Genomic DNA, 12,781 nt, shown 5'->3' on the forward strand with positions numbered 1-12,781 from the left:
CATACGTTCCCAATTTGTGTAATATTTTTCATGTGCTTACTACTTTTTACATAATTACAAGAACATGGAGCCTAGAATGTTAAAGTGTAAGAAGTTTGAAGTAGAAAATGAAAAGTAACTGACACGTCATAACTCCAGGCAAATCTTGTACTGGGTAGTTCTGGCTTAGATATTGCCTGTTATTTATCTGCAACAAATTTAAATACCTAAGCTATTGCTTTCTGTAAGTTTACTTACACTTTTCCTTTCATATGGCACAGGCTAAATTGAAATTAGCTATTGCATTGTAAATCTCTACTTTAAGGATTAAGCTACAGTCAGATAACCAGCACCAGGACAGAAGTTTCTGTTTTTCTCTAGACCTCTAAAAGAAAATCTGAAAAAAGTGAAAGATTCTATTCAGAGTGGATCACCACAATTGCTCTTTTTGTTAAAAAAAAAAAAAAAAAGTTTTTTTTTTAAAAAGTTAAAAAAGTTTTAAAAAAAGTTTACAAAAGAATCCAGCATGGGCAAAATGCTGGAAAAGGAGGTTCTGGTCCCTGCTCTAGGATCCGTTTCTGTATTGTCTTTTAAATAATACCAGAAAATGCAGCAGACCAAGGATGATGGACTGGAGCTTGATCCTGTTCTTTGGGGATTTATGTGATCAGCTCACTACAGGAAACAAGTTGAACCTCCTTGGAGCCAAAATTTCTTCTCCCTCAGCAATGTTTATACGTGCTGGATCATACATATAGGAGGCAAACACATCACCTCTTTCTGCGTTTTGTGCCAAAGTCGACTCTGCCAGTCTGGATTAGATGTGCTCAGACAACAACATCTGCCCCATACCACTCAGGAATGGCTAAATTATGAATTACTTTAAGCTGTTGGCATGAATGGAAGTGGCCTGAGGCACATGCTGCACAGGGACAGTTTGATGCTGATTGTCAAGAGGCTTTCCAGAGACTTTTGCAGATTGCTTTTATTAACATAGAACAGCTAAACTCCACTATAGACCTTCTTCAGACCTATTTTCTAAACCCATTATTGCATCCAGATCTTAGATTCTTTTGTCTCACTTCCACATTTGCTGAAATTTTAATAATAATACTTCCCTGTCATAGTGAATTGCAGTAAGGATAAATTCATGACACTGTCATGTGTTTAGCTATGGCAATAACAAGGGCCATGCGAGAACCTGAAAGCAACAGAAACATAATGTCTTTTTCTGTATTGAATCAAATAGATAATTGCTACATCCGCTGCCTGCTACTATGCTGATATGGAATACGTCTATGGGCTAGAAGTTGTGGGACATATTCCTGAAGGGTAATGTGCTTTTTATTAGCTTGTGGCTTTTAAGTACATTTAGTTCTGCTTGTGAAGAGGTCAAAGTAGTTTTCTGACATAAGAAATGGCAAAAATCTATCGTGTCCATTTCTGAACTCCTCAAATACTCTCTCACAGTTCAGTCGCACATTAAAAAGGTGTATTGGCATAGATATTATCACCAAATGCAAACCTTCTTGTACATTTTCATAGTTATTTCAATACTTTATGGAGTAGGTACAGAATACCTGACAATGTCTAATGGATATATGATAGAATGGAGATCCTGAAGTCTTTTTGTGGAGTGCAGAGGTGGTCTGGGGTTCTTAACTTCAACCGCCATTACAGTCTCCCTTAGATGGAGTACATTTCCATACTGTCCATAACCTGTGAAGATACTAAATGGTTTAAAAGATTTAAATTGAACTTTTCAGGAAAGCCAAGTATGAAAAAAGGAAAAAGATATACAGTCAAATCTCTTCTATTTCTCATTACAAAATTAGTGAATTAGGGATTTTATGTCAGTGGAGAGAGCTAATTTAAAGGGAGCTCTCCATAAATTCTCAAACCACAGTTTACAAATGGAATTCTCTATCTAAAACTTTCATCTGTCAGTACAATTTTTTCCCTGCAGTTCCCAGCTGACTCTTATCTCACTAATCTAAAATATTGATAAATGTCACCTTACAAGTATATAAATGTTAACCAGGCATGCAGAGATTGTTTCTCTTGTATTTTCATGAATTGCAAAAAAGGATTGCTCTTTCATTATTATTATTATTATTTAATTACAGGCTACCACCACCAAAGCTGCCACCCATGAATGTCCTGTCTGAAGTAGTCACTGAAGCTTTTGGAGTAGCACTGGTTGGTTATGTAGCATCGCTAGCTCTAGCCCAAGGCTCTGCTAAAAAGTTTAAATACACTGTGGATGACAACCAGGTAAAGCTCTTTCTCCTCATTTAAGGAGGTCTTAAGGTCAGTAAGCCTTGAAATTGCTTCACCATTTTGTAAAAGTGTTATAGATGAATGTCCAGTAGGAAAGGATATGTTTCATGTGGCATCCTGAGGCCTTCCAGTGATTAATGTAAAACCACAATCTCGTACAAATCAGCTCAGCAGAATAGCCTAGTTGGTTGAGATATACCTTTTGGGAAAGTGCATCCTTCAGGATAATCTCATATACCAAATCTGCATTTGGTCCAGCCAGCAGCCAATTTAGGTGTTAATGTGTTTTTCCAGTGTTTTAAGGCAAGACAGCTTCTCTTCTCTTCTGGCAGCTGAGGTCTTAAAGAACAGCTAAGATTTTAAATCAGCTACTGATTAAAGAAACAAAACAGTTTTAAAAATAAACCAGGTACTTACAGCCCCAGGGCATTTATAACATTTATCAGTTATAAAATAAGGGTTATGCAGAGTAGAAGTCCCACCTGAAATAAAGGTTTATTTACATAAAAGAAGCAAGGTGAGTTCAGAGAGCACTGCCAAATTTGCAGCTGTAAGAGCTTTCTGTGCAGAGTTCCATTGCTCGGTGGGCAAACGCAAATAAAAGTGTGATGCTTGCTTCCTGCACTACCACTCTGCTGGTCATGGTGGACAGGTAGCTTCAAGCCAAGTGGAAATCCATGGTAGGAAACAGTCAATTTTAAATAAGGTCTTAACTACCATATACTGCTGTGTGATAAGAATGCTCTCCCCCCACTTTTCTGTTAAATGGTTTGAGATAAATGACATAAAGCTGGATGAAGAACAGGTGGTTTTGCGTCTGGAGACATATTTGGTCATCCTATCTTGACAGGTCACCCTTGCTAATTCAATGCATGTGCTTTGCAGCTTCTGCTATCACTGAAAAATATGGTGACAATGTTCTTGTCTACTCAGTTCTCTAAAAAATGTTCAGAATAATACTTTGTTTCATGAATTTCTGTTGATGCTGCAGAACAGTGTTTCCTAGGTAGCAGGGGGAAGGTGCTTTGTTTGAGCTGATATGCTGTAGTGTCTCAAGGGCACTAAATGGAGCACAGCAACCTGTGTGTCTTTCTGCATGTTTGGAAAACTTGTAACTTATGCTTCTTAATTACTGAAGTGGTGGAAACAATTTCTATGTCTGCACAGAATAATGGAGCAAAGAGCAAACCTTTCATGAGAACAGAGCATACAGTGTGGCAGCATAGAGGCAAAGATGCACTGCATTCAGGGACCAGGCACAGGGCTCTACATGGTGACACGTGGGTGTGCAAGACTATATTGTGTCCTTTAAAGTGGTTCTTTCCTGTGCTGTGGAGACCAACATATGATCATGTGTTGTCCTGGCTGGATATAATACCATTTGTGTACTGAGCCCTTCTAGCAGTACAGATGTCTTCTCTTACTCATTGCCCTCAGGAGATGAGTGAGCTCCTTATAGCCTGGGGCAGGAGGCTGATGCTGGGAAGCCAAACTGGGGTGTTTTTGAACAGCTTTAAAAGCTGTTCATCTCAGACAGCAGATACAAGGTAGTTTCCCCATTGCAATTTTTTCTTCTGTAATTAATTTTCCAGACACATCTGCATTTTGATTGTGAATATACATCAAATACATTTGTAATTAAATACAGTACACAGACAGTGTTGCTGCCATACTTCACTTTCACTAAAGCATGCTATGAAAGAAAAAAAAAAAAAAAATCAGAAGAAGACGACAGTGGCTGTCTTCTTCCAGTAGAGTCATAAGCCAGAAAAAAACTTGGACACTCTCCATGTCCGACTACTTGACACTGCTGCCTGTTAAAAAGCAGATGTGGATCATGATGTAAACATTTTTGCTGAATTTCATCTTCAAAATTTAGCACTATCATTTGTTCTGTGGACAAAATGTGTCATCTTCTGCTTTTGATGAATCTGGGTTCAGCAGCTCTACCTTTCAAGATAGCTCTGTGTTGCAAGAAGATATATTATACTGGGAGATCTTTTATCATGTTTGTATGTGATATTTTCCCTCAAAAAATATGCCCATCCTTTATCATTGCTAATATTTACTTAGGGGACTCCTCTGTTGGCTAGAAACATTGAAATGACAGAATAATAGGAAAACAAACAAACAAAACAAAACAAAACAAAAAAACATATTCTTTTTAACAACTTTGCAGGAATTTTTGGCTCATGGTCTCAGCAACGTGATTCCTTCATTTTTCTTTTGCATACCAAGTGCGGCAGCAATGGGACGGACAGCACTTTTATATAGTACGGGTGCCAGAACACAGGTAAGGGGGTAGAGTGCAGGCAGTAAGAGAAATAAGTCTACGATGCTCACTGGAACTTGCACTCATTGATCCATTGTACTCCTCTCTCCTCCCTTTTCCTCTATCCTGGAAAATGACTCTGCCCTATCAATTTTAACAGTCTGCATGGAATTACTGCATGGATCAGCAACTGTCTTACTAGAAAAGCTAACGGTTCCCCTTATGCTTTTTTACCAGTTTAATTCAATACAAACTCTAAAGTCTGGGGCAGTAAGGAGTCTGCAGTGCTTTGTTTTTGTTTTCAGACTGCAGGAAACTATACAGAAGCCTTTCTATTATTTATTTATTTATTTATTTATTTGTGTGTGTGTGTGTGTGTGTGTGTGTGTGTGTGTGTGAATCTGTCAGCACTGTAACAAAAGTGCCCTCTAATGGTGTCTAAGGAATTTAATGGTTCAGGCTAAACTGTTGTTTTTAGCTGTTGTTTTAAACTAATTTGGTGTTCTTATCTGATTTTCAAAATAAAGAGAAAGTAATCTTAAGAGCTGCACCTAGAGGAAGCAATGCTTCAACTTCTGCCTTGTGACATGGTGTACTTGTCCTGTTCCTCCACATTCATTGAGACCACAAAGATGACATTTCATTTTTTCAGGACTTTTTTTGGCTTTCTCTTTCTGATGGAAATGAAATCCAAAAGATCCCATGGCAATAGCTTGGAAATGAGGGAATTGTAATAAAAAAAAATGCTCACTGTGACCCTGTAATATTGTTACCTGTGACTGTGAACAAGAAAGGCAGCAAACTGCTCTTCTGAGACCTTGGCATATGATGGCACCACATGAGCCACCCCAGCTGGGAAACCCAGAGCACTGCCTCTCTCTCCATCCTCTGAAACTCAAATGTCCATCAGTGCCATTCTGCCACATAAATGTTGTGTCCCGTGGAGTTTGTTGCAATTGTCCTTTTATAATGTTGCCCTTGCCTGTATAAAGGTCATTAATTACAAGGGAAATGCTAATGCGATATGAATGACAAGCTTAAGCACAGTCTGTAGGCACCGATGTTTCTTGACTATATTGTGCAATTGTTTCTCAAGCAGACACCACAATACTGAGAAATGATACAAGGCTTTATTTCAAAACTCTGCATGTTAATTATGTGCTAATTAGCCAGCATACTTCTCTGAACACAGTTAATCATAATGAATAATTTATCCAATAATCATCTTTGAAAGCATTTATATGCAAATAGTTTAGCTACCACTTTGCTATTATCTATTTCAAGTTTTTGTGTTGGATTCAATGTCATGCCATGTGCCCTCACCCTGACAGATATCCTCTTCTGTTACCTGCTCATATCTTTTGTTGGCAAAGTGCAGTTTTACTGAATTGTGGGAAGCTTTAGGGTATCACAGAATCACAGAATTGTAGGGGTTGGAAGGGACCTCGAAAGATCATTGGGTCCAACCCCCCTGTCAAAGCAGGTTCCTCAGAGCAGGCTGCCCAGGTAGGCATCCAGACGGGCCTTGAATATCTCCAGAGAAGGAGACTCCACAACCTCTCTAGGCAGCCTGTTCCATTGCTCCATCACCCTCACCGTGAAGAAGTTACAGAATCACAGAATCACAGAATTTCTAGGTTGGAAGAGACCTCAAGATCATCGAGTCCAACCTCTAACCTAACACTAACAGTCCCCACTAAACCATATCCCTAAGCTCTACATCTAAACGTCTTTTGAAGACTTCCAGGGATGGTGACTCCACCACCTCCCTGGGCAGCCTGTTCCAATGCCTCACAACCCTTTCAGTAAAGAAGCTCTTCCTAACATCTGACCTAAAACTCCCCTGGCGCAACTTTAGCCCATTCCCCCTCGTCCTGTCACCAGGCACGTGGGAGAACAGGCCAACCCCCACCTCTCTACAGCCTCCTTTAAGGTATCTGTAGAGAGCGATAAGGTCGCCCCTGAGCCTCCACTTCTCCAGGCTGAATAAGCCCAGCTCCTTCAGCCGCTCCTCGTAAGACTTGTTCTCCAGGCCCCTCACCAGCTTCGTCGCCCTTCTTTGGACCCGCTCAAGCACCTCGATGTCCTTCTTGTAGCGAGGGGCCCAAAACTGAACACAGTACTCGAGGTGCAGCCTCACCAGAGCCAAGTACAGGGGGATGATCACCTCCCTAGCCCTGCTGGTCACACTATTTCTGATACAAGCCAGGATGCCGTTGGCCTTCTTGGCCACCTGAGCACACTGCTGGCTCATATTCAGCCGACTGTCCACTATCACTCCCAGGTCCTTCTCCGCCTGGCAGCTCTCCAACCACTCATCTCCCAGCCAAGTTGCGCTGCGAAGTTCTTTCGCATGTCGGTGCGGAACTTCCTGTGTTCTATTTTGCGGCCGTTGCCCCTTGTCCTATCCCCACAAACCACTGAGAAGAGGTTAGCTACATATCCTGAAGGCCTGTCTGGGTAACCTGTATGGGTAACCTGAAGGACATCTGAGTACTGGAACATATAGGCAAAGGCCCCACTAGAACATTGTTCACAATATGAAATGGAAACCAACATGGTTAGAAGTCAAGGTAGGAAGTCCTAAAATAACAAGTATTGGCTTGCTTTATCCAGAGGTTTCATAGTATTGCAGAGTCTGCATCCACAAATTGGAGTGTGGTCATGCATTAGGATTATGAGAATACTTTATAAATAACAACATTCTTTCTCCTGCTTTCTTTGCCTTTGTTTTTGAAAACAACATATCTGCTCAAGACCCTGGTCTGTCTAGGCAGAATGAACAAATTAGAATATCACTAACTGATGTTTGCCAGATCATAGGCAAAAAAAAAAGGAGCAACAGCTTGAGTTAAGTACATAGAGAGACATGAGAGAAATGTGAAGAGCTTTGCAGAGGCCCTTTTTTCTCCAAAAACTACATTTTGCATTCAGTGATGTTGCTTATTCTTCACTGACATATTTTCCAAGGAGACAACAGAAGTGAAGGACTGTATCATGGACTGAGAAGTGTCCTTCAAATAGAATGAACACTTTTTTTTTTTTTTGGTTGGGAGTTGTGTTGCTTTTTTGAGAAGGCAGAGAAAGGGAAAAGCTCCTTGTGACTCTACAAGCAGATTTTGTGTCCCTTTTAATGTAAACACTCTGTCTACCCTCCTTGATGGTATTTTTAAGTACACCATGGCTCTCTTTTCTAGTGTTTTAACAACTTGTCTGGTTTTGTTTTTAACAATTTGTCTCTTAAAATTAAACTTAATTATTTTAGTAAAGTAACATTTTATCAATATAAAAATAAAGTGAGCATCTGTCTACTTACCATCAAAACCTTCTGTGAATCTGGACTGTATCTTAATGAGACCAGAAGTTCTCTACTTTGTGAACAGTCAGAGTGGAGAAGGAGATTGCAGTTTCACTGTAGTTTTCCATCCGATTAATACCATGACTACTGTGAAGTAACATATAATTCTTAGGCCATATGTTTGTCTGGATTCATGTTACTTGCATTAATTATTGTTATATATACATATAAATGTAATTTGCTGCTACATTTTCTAAAATAAAATGCATAGCTGCTATAACATGAGGGCCATTGATGGTTTCTGACTTAACCCAATAGCTTCCCTTTCAGTGCCAATCCCAATAAAAGAAGTTAGAAAACTTGTCCTGTGCAAAAATAATAATACAGTTCTTCATATATAATTTGTGCTTAGTGGTATGACAGATCTGTGATTCAGTGCAACATAGAATGCAATTGCTATAAATATGTTATGGAATGACACTGGATGCTGCAAAACATCTGACATGAGATAGTGCTTACACGTTTCATTTAATAACTACATCGGTGACGTTGTGGTCTCTGTGTACTGACATCATGTTCTAACCCAGATATTGGTATTCCTTACTATGTTTTCACTGTAGTTGGCTGAAGGTAATCAACCTAGATAGATACTGAAACTACATGTTTCTGCAATCCTTAGATACATTAATAGCTGTCATATTCAACATCTCATTCTTGACTATGTCTACAACTTTTAATAATAAAACTTTTTTTTTTTTTTTTTTTTTTTTTTAAATTGAGTGATTGGTTTGGATTTTCTTTATTTTAGGTGGCTTGCCTTATCTCCTCTGCATTAATTCTTGTGTTGATCTACACAATTGGACCAATGCTATACTGGCTGCCTATGGTATGTTCCCTATCTTATTTTTTAAAGATTGCATCAAATATTTTCTAAAGACTTAATATCTTTGAGGGAAAGAAATGTTGTACTACATCTGAAATAGCTCCCTTTAATTTCAGAGAGAGAGAAAATAGCAAGGTAGAACATGTCCTAGAATAATAAGATATAGAGGTGACTGCATAGTATATGTAGATTTTACATATGCATAGTTATATATATAAGCTATCACTTATATAGTAAAGCATTTCTCTTTAACTTACTTTTGACATGTAGTTTGTGAAAAGTATACAGCCAGATTGTTGTGGTTCTAAATTGACAGAGCTTGGTAGAATTTAATGAAGATCCACAATATTACTCCAGTTGAGAAACATATGATATATGATTATGCTTTTGAAATAAATGTAACAGAGATGATTGAAAGTAGCGATCTAAGCTTAATTACAGAAAAATATGAGATATTCCTATAACTCTGTCATGGAATACATCTTCTACATTAAGAATCTATAAGGTAACATGATGTATTTTCACATAAGATATATCTAGCTTTTGATATTGAAAATGAATATTTATTTTTTATTTATTTATTTTTAAGGGGACTCTATCAGGGAGTGTAGTGACAGGACCAGGAGAAATGGCTTTAAACTAAAAGAAGGGAGATTTAAATTAGATATTATTAGATATTAGATTATTAGATATGATTAGATATAAGTTTATTAGATATAAGCTCTTTACTCAGAAGCTGGTGAGGCATTGGCACGGGTTGCCCAGCAAAGCTGTGGATGTCCCATCCTGGTAGGTGTTCATGATCAGGTTAGATGGGACTTTGAGCAGCCTGGTCAACTGGGAGGTGTCCCTGTTCATGGCAAGGGAGCTGGAACTAGATGAGCTTTAAGGTCTCTTCCAACCCAAACCATTATATGATTCTATGAATTTTACCTAAAGATGTCAAAGGTGTTGAATATAGCTCCAAAATTATCTAGAATTTTGCTATGTTTGCAAACAGTTTTAAAACTTAATTCATGGTATTGTTTGCAGTGTCACATGAAGGCAGAACACTTTTCAAAAACATCCTTTTATAGCTTATTCTAATCATGCAAATCAGAGACATTTGTCTTTTTTCTTACTATACTCTTTTCCTCCCTTCATTTTTATATGGAATATATGTAAGTTTTGACTGTTTTCCTATAGATTTTTCCATGTTTAAAAAAAAAAAAAAGTTTCATATGTTGCTTTCTTGATATTCAATTACTTTTCTCCTATACTTTTTCAGTCCTCCCCACTGCAAATATTCTCCATCATTCTTGAGCTCCTGAAGATTTATTCATCCTTTTTCTTTCTTTTTTTTTTTTTTTTTTGAGAACTATACATTATCTTGTCTGCTACAAAATTTTTATTTATTTTTTATTTTTGCATTAAGCACTTTCTGCTGGTAATTATGAAGGGAAATTTAATTTCTTCACTGTGGAGAAGTTGAGCGCTGAGTAGCTTTGGAGTCCTCCAAATGTGTCAGAATTTATTTGGTCTGATGATGCATGGAGAGTCTTGGAATGTCCTGAAGTTTTTGTCATTTTCTTATAGTCAAGTGCCCTCTAGAATGCCTTCAAGCAAGAAAAAGAATGTCTGTGATACTATTATGTTTACATCAGAAGAATGCTTGAACTTATCCCACTTTTGAAACACTAGTTTCAGATTTTCAATAATTTCATTACAATATTGATCATTGAGTTGGAGAAAGAACATTTATTTTCCCTACATTCCACAATGAGCTTTTGTTTTTCTTTTACTCTTTTTATTTATTTTTTTTTCAGTGTGTGCTAGCAAGCATCATCATTGTGGGCTTGAAAGGAATGTTAATGCAGTTCCGTGACTTAAAAAAGTATTGGAATGTGGATAAAATAGACTGGGTAAGTGAGACTCAATCCTAGGAGTTTTTCTTGAGAGCCTTTAATAAATACTTACTAAATAAACTTTAATAGTTCTATGGCCCTAGAATAGATAAGTGCAAGACATTATTATTAGGGGTTTTGTGTATTAATCAGCTTATTTTCTGTCTCAGAATAGCAGCATCTGAAATTTCAATTTTCTGTATTAAAAAAAAATGAAATTTTTGAAATTTTGGCAAGTGATAAAGAATCAAACCCAATTTAATGTTGAAAATGTATGTACTGTCATACTAGATTAATTGGGTCAGATATGTATCTAATTTTGTAAGCCTACTCTAGGCAGTTAGCATTTTTTTGCTATTGCCAAAATTTTTTATTATTTTTCTATTTTTTGTTATTGTCAAAAAGATTGCAGTATCTTTGTTCTCTTTGGATATGGAATTACCACACATGACAAACAGAACTGAAAACACCAGAGATGCAGAAAGATGTATGTCTTAGGGTGCGGTAGGTAAATTGCCTTAACTCAGAGATTTTGCAAAGAAAATACATGTTATTTGATCATAATGAAAGATTCTGAAGTATTAGAGATAAGATAGAGCAGAAAGAGCAGATAGATAGAAATAGACACAATATGAAAATACAGTTTAAGGCAAAGTCTGACATACCTTTGCACAGAATTCCCAGCAAATACTAAAGATGACTCCATGTTTAGGAAGACTTCTAGATTTCTCTCCCAAGGGAACCTTTGAATACATTGCCTAATTATTGGAACCAAAACTTCTAACAACTTTCTACATCACGTAAACACATATTGATATTCCATAATGATTCTGAAACTTCTGTTTATGCAGTTTCAGTTAGCAAATATTTATGAAGTTATTAGGGGCATATGCCCCTGTTCTGTGGTGGGAGATGCAGGTTTCTGGAGGTAATATTCAATTTTGTTGCACTCTTCAGTGACTTAGTATTCTACAGGGTTCAGTCTAGCCTGATTAAAATATATATATATATTTACAAGGTACTGAATTTCAAGGTGGAAAATGGAATTGAGTAAACATCATTAAGTTTGTCTATGTGAGGTTTCTCCTATTCCATGATAGAAGACTAGAGCTGTTGTTGTTGTTGTTGTTATTATTATTATTATTATTATCATCCAGAAGAAAAGGTCTATCTTTCATGAAGTCTTATACTCTTCAAGCAGAAAAATTCTGAAAATATTTTCTATCACATGTACTGTATTTGGTCTTCAGCTTGACCCAGGCTACCAGTGACCCAAATGATAAATTATGTGGATCAAGATTTATTTTGGGGACAGTGGACTTAAAAAAAATTGGTAGTTTTGGGAGGGATCTATAGCTTCCCTAACAATGCATTGAGAAAATATATGGTTAAATTTTCCAGCAGAATATTCTAGAAGATCACTAGGCTTGATGCATCTTTATAGACAGACTAGCCTGATTGATTTTTGCTTTTGTAGTTTTGGCAGAAAAGGGTAGGTGAGTAGTTATTACATCTCTGACATCTGTAATTATTTTTAAGAGAGTTTATAGAGAGGGAGAGTTTGCTAGGTTTATCTTTTTGACTGAATGTACTTGAACAACGATTCATTTTCAAGTAGTTGTACCATCAATCCTTAGGCTGACAGGGTAAATCATCCTGTTTTAAATAGCATAATCTAAAGCTCTAAACATGGATTTTTTGTTGCTGCTGAGGCTAAGGAGCCCCACCAAACCCAGTGATTTCAGAAATTACAGTGGTGTTGATTTTGGCCTGAAAACATTCACCCAAGACCTGACAGCTTGTTGGAAACAAATCAGTTCCATGACTAGGTTATCCAGAGCATTTTGAAGAGAGAAACTCTAACAAAACATTTGGAAGTAATTAGCAGCTGTCCTTTCTGGAACTGATTCTTTGAAGGGTGTGTGTCATGTAACATAGAAGTCAGGTTTGTTATGCTCACGTGTCTGGCAAATGATAGTGCACAGAAACAGAATGTTAAAGCTTTTGTTACCTTGTTACCTCACACTTAAGCTTCTCACTGAACACAATTTGTTGGCTAGTGACTTATACATCATAATCCTTTTAAATGTAAAATGTACAGCTTGAAATCTCTCCATTCAGCCATGGATTGCTTTTTCTTGCAAATTTAACGATCAGCTTAATATAATTACATATATTAGTTTCAG

General features: G+C 37.3%; 1 protein-coding gene across 1 annotated transcript in view; it reads left to right on the top strand.

The window, feature by feature from the left end:
- SLC26A7 (solute carrier family 26 member 7) overlaps positions 1-12,781 on the top strand; it is an 83,711-nt gene that overhangs the window by 49,078 nt on the left and 21,852 nt on the right. The window contains exons 8-12 of the mRNA XM_035318253.1: positions 1,229-1,311; positions 2,106-2,253; positions 4,439-4,552; positions 8,638-8,715; positions 10,518-10,613. Coding sequence (XP_035174144.1) covers positions 1,229-1,311; positions 2,106-2,253; positions 4,439-4,552; positions 8,638-8,715; positions 10,518-10,613 — 519 coding nt within the window. The remainder of the gene's footprint in view (positions 1-1,228; positions 1,312-2,105; positions 2,254-4,438; positions 4,553-8,637; positions 8,716-10,517; positions 10,614-12,781) is intronic.

The sequence above is a fragment of the Oxyura jamaicensis genome, chromosome 2, assembly GCF_011077185.1.
Source record: "Oxyura jamaicensis isolate SHBP4307 breed ruddy duck chromosome 2, BPBGC_Ojam_1.0, whole genome shotgun sequence".
NCBI classification, from domain to species: Eukaryota; Metazoa; Chordata; class Aves; order Anseriformes; family Anatidae; genus Oxyura; species Oxyura jamaicensis.